Source organism: Lepisma saccharinum, chromosome 9 (assembly GCF_977018435.1).
Source record: "Lepisma saccharinum chromosome 9, izLepSacc3.1, whole genome shotgun sequence".
In the NCBI taxonomy this organism is placed as follows: Eukaryota; Metazoa; Arthropoda; class Insecta; order Zygentoma; family Lepismatidae; genus Lepisma; species Lepisma saccharinum.
Window position 1 is genome coordinate 47,459,915 of NC_139237.1, and position 18,247 is coordinate 47,478,161.

At 38.6% G+C, this 18,247-nt stretch overlaps 1 protein-coding gene across 3 annotated transcripts in view; it reads left to right on the plus strand.

The window, feature by feature from the left end:
* Positions 1–1,269: 1,269 nt before the first annotated feature.
* QIL1 (MICOS complex subunit MIC13 homolog QIL1) overlaps positions 1,270–18,247 on the plus strand; it is a 49,121-nt gene continuing 32,143 nt past the window's right edge. The window contains exon 1 of one of the 3 annotated variants that reach the window (XM_083129026.1): positions 1,270–1,416. In XM_083129026.1, the coding sequence (XP_082985152.1) occupies positions 1,397–1,416 (20 nt within the window). In that variant the 5' untranslated portion in view covers positions 1,270–1,396. Of the gene's footprint in view, positions 1,417–1,808; positions 1,882–1,990; positions 2,099–18,247 lie in introns of those variants that run through there. The other 2 variants (XM_083129025.1, XM_083129028.1) reach the window with 2 other exon arrangements.

Sequence of the window (18,247 nt, forward strand, 5' to 3'; positions counted from 1 at the left end):
GAGGCCTGCGTGTCTTCTCAGGAGTGACGTGTTGCTGCGACGCTGGAGTGGCGTCATTGTCAGACTCGCTGTCGGTAGCTGTTTCCTCTGCTTCTGCTTCTTCTGGGTCAGGTCTTTCTTCTCGGGCGCGTTTCTGCTGTCTCCCCTGATGCATCGCTGGAGTCTACAACGACGGACAATTCCCTTTCTACCAATGCGATGAATAAAAATCGAAGTGCTTCCACCTCGGCATCTCGGAGAGGAGTGCCTCGAAAACTCAATACTATCCTGCTTATATATGCAACCAAACCACAGATTCAGAATTTCCAGGAATGAACTGGCGTTGTAATTATTATACACAAAATTCATGATGTATCTGATGAAGTCACATGTCCCGGGTTTGACTTTCGACCTGGGCATGACTATTCCCTTGTGAGTGACATTTCATTGAACTGGAAATTGTTACATGGGAGGATGTTTGCTCGAGACTTTGGGGACACCTAGGGTAATGCTTATATTGTTAATGTTAGTGTTGCTAACGAGACGAGACATTTTCCGTCTCGTCTCATAAAAGGAGATGGGACAAGAACTAGTGAATGTTTTCGAAATGAGATGGGACAGAAGAAAAAGTTTGTCTCATATCGTGGCAGGTTGGGTGATACTTAGATTGTGCTTGTTGGTGGTGGTAGTGTGTGTGGGGGGGGGGGTGTCCTCCTGCACTCCGACTTCGAATACTGCTTGTAGTCATTCATCTTCATTGTAGTGATTAGCCAAAAGTGGGAAGAAATGTGATGTTAGAGAAGAAACATACTAAATTAACCATGCGTTCTCATCGTTGGGTTAAACAAGGTGAATGAAAAGCGACGTAAAAGTAGGCTAAATTCAAAAATTTGCAATATAGCCTATATATTAACTGGAGAAAACTGCCATTTACTGCAGGAAATTAAAAAAACTCCCCGTACCCTTTTATACCGTAGCACCTCTTATATTGCAGAAATTGGCGTGTAAACCAGAATATTCTAAACGTATTATCTTAAAATTTGCGAAGAAAATCGATAGTAAACAAGTATCTAACCTAACAACGTAGGCATTTAGCCTAAAATTAAGAAGCATTATCCCGTGAAGTCAGAACAAAAGGTTGCTAAAGTGTTGTGCGATAAGCCATTAGGGTTTCATCAAAGCTAATGGGATTTTCAGATAGAGAAGGTAATGATCACGCCCGCAAAATATCAGCTCCGCACACCCCAAGTTTACAAACATTACATGACAAGGAGTGAAGCATATGAAACATCGCACAAACGTTAAGTAGTCATATTAATATTTTACTTCTCTTTCCGTTTGTCCATCAGCAAACACCAGTAAGAAATTGTTTTGTTTATACGTCGTGAACGTATAATCTGTGCACCTTTCTGCTATTATGGCTCCAAGACTACTGAGGCAAGTTATATGTTTTTACATTTTTCTAAGCATTGTGCACTTTTGCATAAATTAAAAGCTGAAATAATTGTGGTTTAATAGATTATTGTCCAGTTTCTTGTGGTGAAACTAAACGCAAATGTTGTATTGTGCAGTCAAATATTCGAAGAATTACCTCTGTCCCTCTTCCCTCTGTTTCGATGTATTTATCCATGTAATAAAAGCAGTTCCTCAGATAGTTGAGTATTGTTGAGGATAATAATAATAAACCACGGCAGAGGGTTTGAATTTCAATAAACTCTGGTTGACATTTGTGCTGCTTACTCTCGGTTGACCTCTAATGCCAATGAATAAACAAATCCTATTGTCGTATGAACCAAAAAGTATATCCTATTCTCTTTGGTATGAACCAGATGAAGGGTATAGTGTTGTGAAAGGAATATCTAATATAATGCAACATAGGGAATCCCACAGGGTCAATCCTATGTATGGAATTGTCACTTACGTTAATTGGTGTTATATTCCCTCAATTGTATTATTGTTGTGTCATTCTAATTGTGTTTTCCTGAGTCATATACTTTCCTTGTTCATTCAACGCATTTTGAAAAAAAAAATAGAGCATCATTTGGTACAAACTAGGTGGTATATAGCTAATTTTACATTTTATTAAAATTTAGACGATCATGGAAGTAAAACTATGGAGGCAAGCACGCATACAGTTAATTGTGTTTATCATAATACCTATATGTGCAAAATATAGTTCATTTCACTGAATATAATACAGGGGAGGAGGTCTGCAAGTAATGAAAGTTTCATGCGAAGCTCAAAGAGGGTTTTGTGCTTGTGACCACATATCTGGAAGCATTTAAGGATGTTATTGTAACCAGGGTTGCTACGCTTCTGGAAAACAGGGAAAAATCAGGGAATTTTGCAGATCGTCTGGAATTTACGTGCATTTTGGAGTCTGCAAGAGAAAAAGTTGCAAAATGAACAAGCAGTTCACTTTCACTTCTGGATTCGGTTCTTGTGATTCCATCTTCCAAGACAGATTCAGTTAAGAAACTTGTTTCTTTCATTCTTTTGATTCTCAATCTTGTGCAAAATTATGGTTCCTTCGAATTTCTGTAATAAATTTTCACTTTTATAATAGTAGATACTAGAATGAATATCAAAGTAAACCTTGCAGTCCAACCACTTCTACCCTGATTATGAGAGTGACGTTAGCTCTCGAAAGCTTGGAATCTTTTCCACAACTCACCTGGTCGATAGCCCGAGATAATCTTTTCATCATTCGTCGCCAGGAAAGCGTCAAGTCTTATATCAACTTTCTAATAATCTTGTGTCTGTAGGGGAGTGATTTTTTTGTATATATATCTTCCTGTTTTGTACCTTATTTCATTTGTATTTGGTACATAGTCTGAAGAAGACCTTGCTAGAAGGTTGAAACATAATGTTTATATATATTTTAAAATAAAATATAGCCTATTGAGTTTTTGGTTATCATGGAACCAAGACTTAATGATGTTATAATTGCAGTCCAAATATCTGATTGATAACTAAAGTACATTGACAATATGATCATAATTATCGGAAAGGTTGGTGAAGACAAGGGTGTCGTCTATTATTTTATAGATCTTACTCTTGTTGGCATTTCCTATAGAATTCCTATATGCAACAAAAAATTCACCTGATGCTGTGTACTTATAAATATAAGCCGAAAAGCAGCATTTTCTACGACACTGTAAATCCGCCAGAAAATAAAAAAATGTGTATGGTTTATGACAGGGCATGAAATTTCAAGTTTGAAGTCAGTCGCCGGACTAAAACCTTTGGTCGCCACTATTTTATATTGATAAATAATAAAAATATGAACAATTATTAAAAAGAACATACCTTAGGAATTAATGTTTGTGTAGCGCTGTCGTTCTGCACTGAAGTACCACTTATCAATCGCAGCTGCTGGGTCAAACTCTGACAGGGGGGGGGGGGGTCCATTTACAGAAACTCTGAGCAAATCATCCAGTGTCTCAGTCTTCAGAGTTCCTGTAAGTAGTCGTGAGTCTGTTGTGACAGCTGAAACCTCTCTCACATGAAGCTGTGCTCACTGGTAGAAAATGTCAAAATCTGGAGCAAATTGGGGAATCTTGTTGAACACTCCTCGCTGTGAATCTTCTCCAGCATCTGATTCAAAGTCAAAGAAGGAAACTAAAGTTTGTATTCTGTCCACTCTGCTAACAGAACATCCATTTTCTCATTATAAAGGCTCAGGTTCAAGTACATGTAGAGCTTCTTTAATTCTTCTATCCCAAACTGAAGAATATTTTCTTTGGGAGGCCAACCCAAAGTGTCGAAAACATGCAGAGATGCAATCACATCTGTTGATATAGATTGCAATCTTTCTGTGACGTACACCTTCACATTGTTAATTTTAAGTTTCCTCTAACAGTCTCAAACTCTTGCTCTCCATTTTGAATGTTTGTGAGCTGCACATTCCTGATCTTCCCTGAAATGGATACATGGTCCAAGAAATTTTGTTTGCTTGGTCTAGCATTAGATTCTAGGTCATCCAGTGTTCAATTCCTATTTTCAGAGATGCAATCAAAAGATTCTTATTTTGTTGTGCCACGCTTAAAGGGTTCAGTTTCCTGTAGAAATCCAAAAGAAGTACAGAAACTTAACAAATTTAAATTGCTTCAAACTTTTCAGCAAACCCTTAGCTTTAGCGCCATTATTGTCTTTTCCATGGGCCACCTATTCAAGATGGGTCACAACAGCTTTCCACGATTGCGCGAGAGCTCTTAGAGCACTTCTTGCTGGCTAACCACCTAATAGTGTGGATATCACTCAGTTTTAGAATTTCTTCTCCTATAACATCTGCCGTTTCTCTCAAGAGGTGAAGTCTTATAGCAGAGCCATGATAACACTGAAAAATATTCCTAATCACGGAATCAAATGCTCTAAGATATTCAACTTCACCACACGCATACAGCACAGCTAACTGCAAACTGTGTGCAAGGCAGTGAATATTTATTATTTTATTACAAATAGCCTTTCATTTGCACAGCCAATCCTGATTTGTGCCCGACCATATTTGCTGCAGTACCCAAGCCTACAATGTAACACTTGTTTCTATATTTATTTGAACCTATTGTCTTATCTAAATAATCAGTTATGGCTGTGAAGTAGCTAGCAGAAGTAGAGTTTGGAAGCTCTCTTACTCCTAAAATGTCCTCCTTGATGTGACCAATCATTTGCATCCACGTATCGAACATACACAACCATCATTCAGATGGCTGATGTATGTATTTCTCTAGAACCACTTCACTCACAGGCAACTACCACTGAACCAAAAAAAAATGAAGTAAACAGAACGAACGTTACTACCACGTCGACCAACGTTCACGAGTGAATTTATCGCATTCTTGTGTCAACACAGACTGGTCACTTGCACGCGCGAGAACAGTTCACAACTGTGAAAACAGGGTTTTTCCGTGCACAAGCAAGGAGCCTCAGTTGGGCCACGATCTTCTACACTCTATCCCTCCCCACCTCAAGTCTGCGTGGTGCACGATGCACACATACTTTCTGCAGTGTCGTCATTTGGAAACAACAGAGTGGACGAAAAACAAAGCAGGGTTCGCTTTCCAAAACCATGTACGAACGTTGGATTGAGATGTTCGGGCATGTTTGACACACATTTGAAACAACGAAATTTTAGTCGCCAGCCGCAAACTTTTGGTCACCGATGGCGACCTGGCGACCGAAAATTTCGCGCCCTGGTTTATGAACTTTTTCTGTTGTTTTTATGTTGTGGAGATCTGTTAATGGTGAAATAATGTACCTCTGTTATAGTACACGCGTTCAGTTCGTTAACGTCGAAGAACTAAAAAATCCGCCGCCACAAACATGGGTGGGGATAAATAGCGGGCGACTTGTTTTCGCCCAATGACACTCAACCTTCAGCCAATGGGCGCAGCTGTCATTCTGCTTGTCTGCTCCACGTGAAATCTTAGTCACATGACTGCAGATACGCTGTTGCCATACTTTGAAACTTCGGTAACAGTTTCCGATCGGAATAACTGATTTCTTAATTTTTACACAAGAAAGTGCTTACTGGAATGAGTTTGTTTGTAGCATTTGGATACTTTGTGGAAGTATTTTCTGTCATTGTAGAATCTGCTCGAGCGGAAAATCATGTGTTTTTCATGAAAAATATCTCTCCCACGCACAATTGCCGTTGCTGTTCCTTGCTTCATCAACGTGAACCGGATGTTCATGACGTAACCTCTTGTCAGTGTTTCCAACGATGCAGTGTTTTGCAAAAAAGATGAAAAACAAAATATACATTCCCAATATTACTACGACCCCAAATTTTAACTATGCCTAACCTAACCTTACCGTGAATGGTCTGTGGGGCTATCCGTGAATGGTTCGTGGTAAATTTTTTGGTTAAGAAGGTTGGAAACACTGTATACCCACTGATCATCGACGCTACTGAAGCTGTACCAGCTATATTGTGTCTTAAGCAAGCGAGAAAAGGACGAACAATAATGACTGTTATTGACATTATTTTCATCAGAAAAGCAAAATCACACCTTAAAGAATTTTTTGCGATGCACAATAGGTAAGTACGAATGTAAAAATTGACGAAATAAATGAGTGAAAGGTGTTCGGCCGATCGAAAACAAGTAATGAAACTTCAATATGGAGACCCGGAGGGACAAGGTGGTGTAGAGTAGATGTGTGGCAACACTGTGCGGTGAATTTGATTGTTGCAGCTGGTGGCCGTTCTCCGTCAACTTCAAAGCCAGCCGGTTGTTAATGTAGCTAGCACATCAACTATACCTTAGCCTGGAGGCTAGATGCACATGATTGTAGTACCCAATATATTTGGTGCCGATTGAAATTTTACATTTTATTCTTCGAATTTTCACGTGTTCTTGTATGTGTATAATGAAATTTGCTAAAAAGAAGTTGTGAAAGTGAATATTCATGATAATTAACGGATTATATATTTAATTGAAAAACGCAAGGTTCAAAAGCAAAAATCATTATGATAAACATGTGTGGAAAAATTTCTTTTTTCGACTGGAAAACCTGGAAATGTCAGGGAATTTCATAATCAAAAAATCGTTGCAACTCTGGTATTGCTAAGAGCCCTAAACCTGACCTAGCATTTGGAAATATTTTATCAATACTGAGTTCTAAACCGGACATACCTAACCAAACAATCAAACTATTTAGGGGCATAATATCCATTTACACCTCACAACATAGGACATAGATTAGCAACAACAGAAAATGTGCACTAACTGTTCACTTCTGATGAAGAATGAATAACGGCTCCAAATGTGACTTTATATATATATATATATATATATATATATATATATATATATATATAAAATTAGCATTAGGAACTGCTTTTAGAATACTGGAAGCAATTGTGAAAGGAAGTCCGAAGCTTGGAGAAACTAATTAGCACAGTTACAAACTGTACTAATTATTTACCAGAGATATTATGTGGCCTGTTTACTAACTGCACCCCTCGAGAATTATGTTGATTTTTTTAATTGACATAATTCGATGTTTTGTGTAATGTAAAATTTAGTCCACCGCAGGGAAAATACAAATAACAGAGATATTTGATCCAAAATATGGCAAACGCAAGTAAAAACTGTTTGTATGCACACTAAAATAGCAGAAAGACATGCCAGAAATTGCTATCAGCTCCAAATCTGACACTCCTTACCTAATGATGTAAAACTAAAACTTCTGTTGTGGAATATCATGTTGGGTGCTATATTCACTTTACTTCAGGCTGTTCTGCTTCACTCTAAGGTAACATGTATTTTACTTCGGAATAACATCTCCCGTGAGCTAAAAACAATGGAAAATATTTCACTTTCTCGGGGGTACAGAGGGTTAAGGCTCAAGGATACCATATGATTTTAAAAGTAGATTACGTAAAATGACATTCTTGGTTGCAGTTCCAGTAGATGTTCATTCAAGGCTTGAAAGGGGTGTTGTGCTTGAGACCAGATATTATGCAATCAGTTCCATGCTAAGAGCCCTAAACCGGACACACCTAACAATAAAGCATTTAGGGATGTTTTATGAATGCTACGAGCCGAAAATCTGACCTGCCTAACCTAACAATGAAAGGCATTTACTTTGTAATATCCTTTCACATCCCACACACATGAAGTAGATTACAGGAGCAGTTCGTTCGAATGGCTATCTACAAACAAAGAATCAAATAGGAGTATATGGAAGAGAAAAATCATTCTCTAGAGAGCATGCAGAAAGTAACCAATAGCACACTGAAGCTTGTGTTAACAGACATAAATAGAAATTGAACATATTTTCTAACGATGAAAGCGGCCCCGGCGGTCAGGGGCGTGATGCTGATCACATCACCCCCACTCACGACCGGATCAAGAAAGTGTGGGGCGTTACCCCCACACCCCCTATACGCCTTCATGGCGTGGTGCTAAGCACAGGGGAGCACTTTACTTTTTTTTTTTTTTTTACAGTGTATGTACCATGAATAGTTTGAAATTAAACATTTCAAACTTGGGCCAGGTTGTGTTTTATAAGAATGTGTTCTGTTGCTTTTATCTTATTCAGATGAGTCATTGAGAAGTAATGAACGATTATATGTGGTAATATTTATCACATCATCGCCAACTCTGTGATCGAGGCTTCGTGTGGTAGTGGCATATTCTGAAAATTTGACTTGGTTTATGCAACAATTATTATTTATTATATATTAATTAGATATAATATAAATAAAACACCAATGCAGGCATGCAAGTAAAATGTGGAACTTTCTTTGGAAATTAAGCTAAATGTTGTTGTTACCTTATATTTGTGGTTTACATGAAATAGTACTATCTGGAGTGTGGCTGTTGACACATGACATCTACTACCACTTTCATGTCGATGAAGCTTGAGTGAGATATTTGCTGCACACTCTTGCAGTGCAGATCATGCATTACTTGCTTGTACTCTACTCACGTGGCATTGTACTGCATAATCAATTGAATTGTTGTTGTAAGTCTACTTTATGCACAGAAAGGCTAATCGGAACTAGACATACAGTTTAAAGTAGGATCCGAACCACTGTGCCATGTGCCTCCACCGGGTATCAAAGCTGGTAACCCATGACTACAAGGTGATGATGTTACCACTATACCATCGGGGAGGCAGTTTGCGATTCATGGGTCACTTGGAACATTTCAACCTTGCAACTCTGTAGTGTGGTGAAGTATGTATACGTGACCTTGTAAAGTTTGTTCACATGTGCCATATTTCTGTTCAGGTTCACACTGATCTAGAAGTCGTGGAGAAGTCAGTGAAGTTTGTAAAAAAGTTTTTTTTAAAAAAAGAAACTCATCCTCCTTTCAAGATTGGAGACTGCTGGCAATCAATTGGTTTCCTTTATTTAAAAAAATATTTTTGGTACAAACGTTTGTTTTATTTTTCATCATTAATTTTCAATGAGGTTGAATAGGCTTGAATCATTTGAAGATATATCTCTTGGTATGTTGAATCATTTTGATATATCTCTTGGTATCAGTGGCATGGCATGGCATGACTTTTTCAAAAGTGTTACCAGCTATCAGTACGACAATTATGCCTGCTAGACGTTATCACCCCCCCCCCCCCCGGAAAAAACATGTCTTCAAGCTAGATTTTTGTTCATTCTTTTTTTGCAATCAGCAGAGTTAATTAGCCACAAGCACTCCTAGAAAGAACTAGCACTCATGAGACAGTTACCGTGAAAATCCAATGTATAGTGGTTGACCCTTGTCAATTCTTCATCGGTCTCTGTTTCTTTGCAATGAGGTACAAAGGGGAAGAAGAACAACCACACTTTTCTCAGGTCAGTTTGACATTTGTGTGGTGAGCTCTGAGACTGAGCAGACGACAGAACTTCACTCCTTTATGGAAGGGAAGCCCAGCTGTACGTACTACTGTTGGGTGTCAGTTGTAGTTCAATACAGCCTTGGCTTTGCAGTCTACCTGTAGTTGCTTCACAGGAATGGTATTCATATTTTAGGGAGGATTTAGCTCTTCTGCCAATCCAATGTGACAACACTGGCTGATCCTGTAGAACTGAATGGTAACAGGGTCCCTTAACCGGCATATGAATAACCCCATAGCACACTTTGCCCCAAAGTCCTTCCTCACTCTTTCCTTGCATTGGCGCCCTCTTCTCCCTTGTTACCTCTTCAGGGTAGTGGAACGGCCTCCCTCTTCGCTTCTGATGTCCTAGGCAATATCTACTCGACGGCAACGATGTTCATGAACATATTTAACAATGTTGTCATTTTATTGAAACAACTTTTTAATTCTTTACATTTTGCTGTTACCTGCGGTAACACCGGTTACATGCATGCCATGCCTCTGCTTGTATGTTGAATAATTTTTGAGTGGTCTGGAAAGTTTATATAAGTACCTTGAAAATCGGGAAAAGTCAGGGAATATGCTTTGATGATATAAGAAGAAATCCTGTCCAAACATGTCATAACACATTGAGAAAGTAGTAATAACACATTGAGAAAGTAGTAATTATTCATTGGAAGAAAGAGTCAATCAAGAGTGAACAGATGTGTCCTACTCCCAAAATCATTAGTTTATTTTACTTTTTTGATCTTTAATATGTGTATATTAAAAAATATCCAAAAATCCCATGACAACAACAACAGCAACATTTTGAGTGACAATGTCTATAAAGTGGCTTTCATTGAATTGTGTATGAGAAAAGTGTCAGGGCTTTAGGTTCGTTCAAAGCTGTCTTTTATATGAATTTTTATTTCTGTTATTATGCCATCCTACCCTGTCCCTGCATTTATGCATTTTTCCTTCTTACACCAGCTTCATTCAATTGTTACAAGCAAGGAAACTATCATGGTGAGCCAATCCAGATATCAAGTTGTAGTTTTTCTTCATATTATTATTCTTATACATTGTCAGTTTTGTAACTAAATTTATGCATTTTGACTCTTTTTAAAAATTTAGAAATTGTTCCAACATTCAATTTATTACAAACTTGGGGTTTTAAAATAGCACTTTCAGCAAAATTGTACATTTTATTTAGTAATTTAACTTGACTTGCTTCTATGGTCAGTAGAGTTTTGTAGTGTATTTGCATGTCGTTTTTAATTGCATGTTGTCAGTGTTGGAAAATATAAACGTGATGGCTGACAAAACACTCTGGGGGAGGGGGGGTTTCAACACCATAAATAGAACCTCACAATTGTATGTTTAAGGCCAGTGGTGGCAATTGGGTTCCAAAATAGGGGGGGGGGGGGTACAAGGAAAGTTTACTTTCTCTTGGTATACATGGCTTAGCATTGAGAGGCCATAGTGTGGATGCAAGAAAATGGAGAAAGACTGCCATTTTAATCAGAACATGAACTCGACTCCTCTGCTCCCATTCATTAACATTGTGTGCCGAAACCATCTCAGTATGTGTGTTTGTCCGTTTCTTCTCATCAAGCATCAAAACATCTGTGTCGTTGAGTGTTTTTACGAAGCTGTTACACATGCACAGGATGGACAATCCACTCGACAATGCGAGATTCAAATAGATGCAGACAGTTCTCGAATATTTCTCTCTGATTTGAGCCTGAACACCACTGCTATGTTTTGTCCTCCCATGTTTGCAGCTCTTATAAAAGCCTAAACCCACCAAGTTGTTCATATTCAGGCCTAAGCACTCGCAAGTCTTCAAAATTGTCTGTCACAGCTTACGTAGTCTTGTCATGCCCATATATCGACACAAAACAAAGTAAGTCTTCTCGAATACAGCTGGATCGCGAAACAATTAATGCACAGTGAAAATCCTTCCGTTCCCAACACATCAAATGTTTCGTCTCCCAATATGATCAAATGCAGTGATGTGCCCAAGGGAGGGTTGGTGGGGTCATAACCCAATTTGACTCAGTATTCCTTAAAGAGGAAAAAAGTCAAAGACAGGAAAAGATAGCAAAATGATGGCTACCACCAAAAATAGTATGCGTAACCACTCTCGAAAATCCTGGACACGCTACTTCTTATCTTGGACACATTTTTAAAAATCAACTCACTAGAAGTTTTTATCATTTCATATTGGGGACTTAAGTAAGATGCATTCTTCCTGCAGGTTTGGGTGTTATCCTTTAGGATTAGGGTGCTGTCACCTGCCTTCACACCTAACCTTAACAAAGCCCTAATTTTCCATTCTTGTAACTTGGATCTTCAAGACTTGGGAAGATTTCAGACGGAAGGGACACGCGATACATGTCGTTTGGAATGAGCCAACCAACAGCAATGTTTCACACCGTAGCAACAAAAAAGGCCACACAAACCTACGTTCGACTTGTGAAATCCTCAGGTGACACGGTGTGAAATTTCCATCAATAGGACACTGTCATCATCACCTCGAAGAAGCATCTCGTGTTGACCACATCTTCTCAACCAGTGGGAATGCCCCTCAAGTTTTCTTATTTCTCCTTTATTTTTTGTTCTTGTTCACTATACAGGCAACATCTTACGATTTGACATACACAGGACATGTACTATCTAGACATTTAGCGAAAAATCACTCAAAGTTAAGGGTTGCTCGGTGGTTCAGTTAGTAGGGCAATGGCACAGTGTGCCAGAGCCCTGATTCGGGTCCTGGTAGAGCCGACAATTTCAACTAAAATGTCTACATATGCAACATCTTCTTGCTTTCTCGACATTCATAAAATTTTCGGCTGTCCCTTCTTGGTATTTAAGTGTGTCGAACCCAGTAGGCTTAAACAAAAGTATTTTTGTGCAATGAAATTATCGGACTGCATACATGAAATTTGGTCCAGCCACAACTAAATCATCACTCCAAACTTTGATTTTCAGTTGATCTATGCAGTTTATTTCTTTTTTAATAAACCGCTCCAATATCCGGTACTGCTAAAATATTCACTTGAGAGAGAGACCTTCGATCTCTTCCGCCCTCGACCTGAACTAGCACTACATTGAGGTTCCGGAAGTTCCACTGTCATCAATGTTTTCAGCTTTGGACCCGAATTGGAACTGGTAGACTTGGTTACTTTACGTTATTTAGTCCTTTTCATTTTCGAATCAAAGTGTTAGGGATGCTCCTTCCACGTAGTGCACCCAATAGTCAACCTCACTTCCACATTGTACACCCTGGACTGCAAACTAACGAGGCTCTGGCGACTTTTCCCATGACCAGTATAATTCTATATCGTCCTGTGTTTTGTCCTTCCTTATTTGTACTGAGCACCCTTTTTAACCTCAGCTTTTAACCAAGGTAAGGAAATTTTAGTTTTCAGACATCCTTTAATTTTTGTTATGATAAGGGACTGGACCCCGTATAGTGTGATGGGTGCAAAATAGCATCAGTGTTTTAATTCAACAACCATTTTCGAATCACTAGATCTTATAAAGCTACCTGTGGACACTGACTGATCACTAGGGCCCAGGACTTTATGTCCTATAAAACTTTAAAATATGTATGCAATTATGTTATAAAAATGGAAAAATGTGTCATGAAAAATTCAGAAGTATCCCCAGTAAAACCAAAAATATGCACAACAGTACTTTTGAATGTCTCATTATACGGAATGTCAGTATCTTCCAGGGAAGATCGACTACGATGGAGGGGGGGTATTAAATGAAGTCAGAATCCCTTTAACCATATAATGTAGTGGGAAAATACTGACAATATATTGCGAGATTCACTGCAATTATCCAAAATGTTATTTGCTATTATGTCAGATTTACACCTTTGTGGAAAGTATGCTTTACTAAGCATTGGCAGCTCGCTATAAAAAAGGGCGTATTTATGCTCTGTACTAGTTGGTATAGATCGACCACAAGGAAAAAAAACTTGGGACGAAAAGTTCCCGTGCAGCTTTCCCTTCTTCCCTCCACCTCGGGCCATAAGGAAGCATGGTCCACTCTCCCCCTCCCCTACTCGCAGTTGTATGGTGCACAGGAGTCGCAGGTCTGCGCAGGTTGTTTTGCTCGTGGTTCCACTATAAGAAGATGACATCTGCTTTAATTTCTTCGTTCGTAATTTTCTTATCCTGCCATAGATAATGTGAACTATCCGTTGTGCTAAACGTACGAATTATAAAATAAAAATAAATAAATTATAAAATAACCGATTATATGCAAGGCAATTACGAAATTATACAGAAATATGTCTTATTAGGAGAAAATTGAAGAAATATGTTGTAAAAATACAAAATTGGTAAAATATGTCAAAATATGCCTTATGAAGTTTGTCTATTTCGACTGATTTTCATCAGATATGTAAAGATCTCACCCCAGTATCCGATCTGATGTCAAATAAAAAATATGTTATAACATAAAGTCCCGGGCCCTACTGATCACTAATCGACTTACCTATTAAGTCTCATTAACCGATTCTGTTGTACAGATCAACCGTGATATTAAATATTGATCCGCACCTTGGATACATGCTATTAACAATAATAATATTATAGAAGTGTAAACTGAAAAATTTCCTGAGGGGTGGCTCGAGCCCCCTGATTCCCACCTTGGATACTTGCTATTAACAATAACAGGGATATAGAACATTCTCCGTTTTGCCACGATAATTAATCCTCTCCTTAAATTATCGTCATATTATTTTATTTCACACCACAAGAAACCCAAAACCTCACTTTATCTAGTGTAAACCGAAAACTTTCAGGGGGGGGGGCTCAAGCATCCTTAAGTCCCCCCTTCGATACGTGCTTACTCTGGCATGTAGAAGAGTGAACTTTTCAAAAGTTTTACAAATTATAAATCTGTTAGTAATAAATTAACTGGAAGTGTGCCTGAAAGTGAATAGGATGGTAAAGGAAATCAATAAAATGTTACTATTAAAAATTATGTACAATATAATTTTTTAAATATATAATTTTACTGTATCCTTAATTTCTACAATTGAAACAAAGTTCAGTCAGAATTTGAACCTAGGTGTCGAGCATACCTTTCCATTAGTCTACCAACTGAGCTACATAGGCAGCTTGGGATTCATACTTAATTTTGTGTTGTCATTGGGTTACTCTTGACATGGGTGTTGCTACTGTGTCTCTGTGTTTTTTTGTTTTCTTATTACTGCAACCTACCCCTCAAGCATTTTTTTTTTATTTTTTATAAAATGGGCAGCCCTTATTTTTACAACCTTTTCCTGCGTTTTCTGGGTTTCGATACAGAAACTCACTACCTCTTCTTTTGAAGTGACTTCCACTGGGATTCAAAACCGGGACTGCTTGCTCCAAAGGTGAGAGTGCTAGCCACCAGGCTGCCCAGGAGTTCTGTAAACTTCCTAGCGAATGCCATTTTATGGCTGTAATTACTGTTGTTACAGATTGTTTCTCAGAGAGAAGCTTCTTTGGTTTTGGTCTTGGTCGTATCAGCGAATGTGGTGGATAACGCACCACTCAGACCTTTGTCATGTGCACTAGGTTGACCATCCTTGCTGCTGCATCAGAAGACATCCTGAATTTAAGTTTGGATACTTTGATTTCCAACAGGCATTGGTCTGATGCAGGTTAGAGTGCTGCAGGAAGAGGATTTTGCTCGAGCACCAAATAGTTCACACGGACGATGCTAGAGAGAATACAGAATTGAGAGCTTCTTCGCTCGAGCGAATAATGCTCGAACAGGCAAAATGAGCGACATAGACTCGAAGCTCAGTAGTACACACATAACCGTCATTTGTCTATGATAGTGTGCCCTCAAATATGGATTGTGAAGTGAAAGATGCAGTGAAATTGAAACTGAAGTGAACATTCTCATTATCTCCATGCGAAAATGTAGTTTAGTCTATCTTGCCAATATCCAGTGCTATGTGAAGCTACCAAGGTAGATATTTGACATATATGTGTCTGCTATTATTGTGAGATTAATATTTGATTGTAAACGCTCATGGGTAGGAGACTGGAACAAGTACGAGCGAGTGAAAGTGGTCCCGTGCAGTGCATGTAGTTCTGCACATATTCAACAGTTACTGTACATTGTGTTGCAAAAGTCATGGTGATATTGAGATGCTACTAAAATGTCAACCTGTGGTCTTGTGTAAATCTTTCATGAAATATTGTACTGATCCAAAGCATGAATCGGTAAAATTTGTTTTAATTCTTGTTGCATTGGGTACTATCTGCTTAAATTGAGCCATTTCGCTGTTATCAATCAGTAGACATTCATTTGCATGCTCTTTTTACTTGCACGTTGTCATTGTTGGAAAGTATAAAACAGGGTAGTGGTTTGCATTTTGTATTTGATTGCCATGTTGGCTGACAAACACAGTTTGGCATGTAGACAAGTTATGCAAATTACTCATGTCAAAGTAATGAATTAAAAGGAAGTTTGCCTGTAAGTAAAAGTGATGGAAAAGAAGGAAATTTTACTAATGCCAATCTCTATATATATATATTTAAATATATATTGTATCTAATGTAGCCTTAATTTCCACCTAACTATCCAACCTACGTAAATACAGCTGTATTGTAAAACTTTTGACATAAAACAAAGAAATGTAGAAAGCAGTTTACACACACACATATACATCGTACAGTTTTAATAGCTAACATACCAGTAATACTTATTCATGTTAGGGGGAATAAGAAGACGTAAGTGAGTTACTAAATTATTTCCATGAAACTTACTTGTAAATGTTCTATTAATTTTGGTGGCCTCTGCCACCATTCACGTGGGAGCTCGATGCTTCACAATTCTGTTATTTCCTCGCTTACCGCTAGGAGCACTCATGTAGCCAGTTTGTCTGCTGCGTGTGATAGGTTTGAGTTGTTCCAAAGGGGGAGCCAAACATGATGTGCCTGACCACTATCAATATATTCAGATCGTGTGGAAAGTGCATAATTGCATGCGTCTCTTTGATTTTTGTGCCAATCAGTGTGTGTGCTGTATGCCTGACTTTAACTTTTTGGATCCTGTGTTTGTTAAACTTGAGGTGCTTTGCTAGTCTGGTAGTGGTGATTTTTTATTATTACTATTATTGTTATTATTTTTTATCGGTTAAGTGCTGTTGTATACGTTCGTTGATGGATGTGATGGATCTGCCAATGTAATGTACTCACACTGGGCATCATGTACTCCTGTCAATTATTGAAAGGAAAGATCTCTTGTGTTTGCTTAGGACACTGGTTTGAATTTTGAATTTTTGAATATGAATGTAAAAAATTTTGTGCTTGAGCACTTAGGCTATTTTGCACCCGTCACGTTATGCAGGGTCCAGCCCCTTACCATAAGAAATAACTGTAATGTAGCATAACTGAAATCTTAAAATATTCTGACTTCGGTTAAAAGCTGAGGCTGTAAAAAAGCACTCGGCACACATAAGGACAACACACAGAATTATACTGACCATAGGGTCAGTCGCCAGAGCCTCTATCGTTTGCAAAAGCAGTCCAGGGTGTACTATGTGGAAGTGAGGAGGACACTGGTTTGTGTGCGAGTTTGATGTCATACTGTTTCAGCATCTTGGCCAGATGGTTAGATATTGTCTAATGGTAAGGAAAGGCAATCCATTTTGTTTTATTGCTGCTGGCTGAGTGGTGTTAGTTAGGTTGTCGCACCTGCATTCCAGCTTTGCTACACCATGTAGAAAGTTGATGCACTGTGTATCCATTCTGAAGTCCTATGTCTGTAGCCAAGGTACCTTCTTCCTTCAGATCCTCTTCACTTGTGCAGTGTGAGAAAGCTCTTCAGTAGAAGTTAAGCCATCCATTATCTTTATGTTTGGGTAGGTGATTGGAGAGGGATATATTGGTTCCCTGCCCCTGGTTTTCTGTTGACTGTGGTGGTGAACTTGTTGCTTCTTCTTTTGATAGTTAGGTCTAGAAAGTTGATGTTGCCTTCGTTTTCCAGTTCTATTGTGAATTTCAGCCTGGGATGAATGCTGCTAAGTTTGTTTTTTCATAAGTAGATCTATTTCTTCATCCTTTTTGTGAACGACAATGATGTCCTCTGGATATCTGACATATCTTATGTACCGGAGTTCTGGTGATTGAAGGATATCCTTTTTGGCTAATGCATCACAATATTGGCTATGGCAGCAGACAGAGGGTTGCCCTTGGCTAATTCTTCTGTCTGTTTGTGTGAAGTATTTGTCTTCAAACTGAAAGTAATTGTGCCTGAGGCAGATTTCCAATAACTTAGATACCTCAGCCACTTCCACTGGTGAGACCTAGCCCTTACCTCAGTTGAAAAATGGCTTGCTACGAATAAGCATCAACTTTCTAAATCTAACTATCAAAAGAAGGTCTGAACAGTATGACATCAAACTCACACACAAACCAGTGTCCTAAGCAAACACAAGAGATATTTCCTGTCACCACGTGACAACCCAGGAGTACATGACGCCCAGTGTGAGTACAACTTGCATTACTTTGGCAGATCCATCACATCCATCAACAAAGGTATGCAACAGCCCTTAACGGATAATAATAATAATAATAATAATAATAATAATAAATCCCAACCCACTACCAGACTAGCAAAGCACCTCAAGTTTAGCAAACACAGGATGCAAAAAGTTTCAGTCAGGCATACAGCACACACACTGATTGACACAAAAATCAAAGAGACTCATGCAATTATGCACTTTTCACACGATCTGAATATCGACAGTGGTCAGGCACATCATGTTTGCCTCCTGCTTTTGCAGCAACTCAAACCTATCACACGCAGCAGACAAACTGGCTACACCAGCGCTCCTAGCGGTAAGCAAGGAAATAACAGGAATCGGAACTCAACCCCAACAGTGAAGCAACGAATTCCCAAGTGGATGGTGACAGAAGCCACTGAAATTAATAGAACA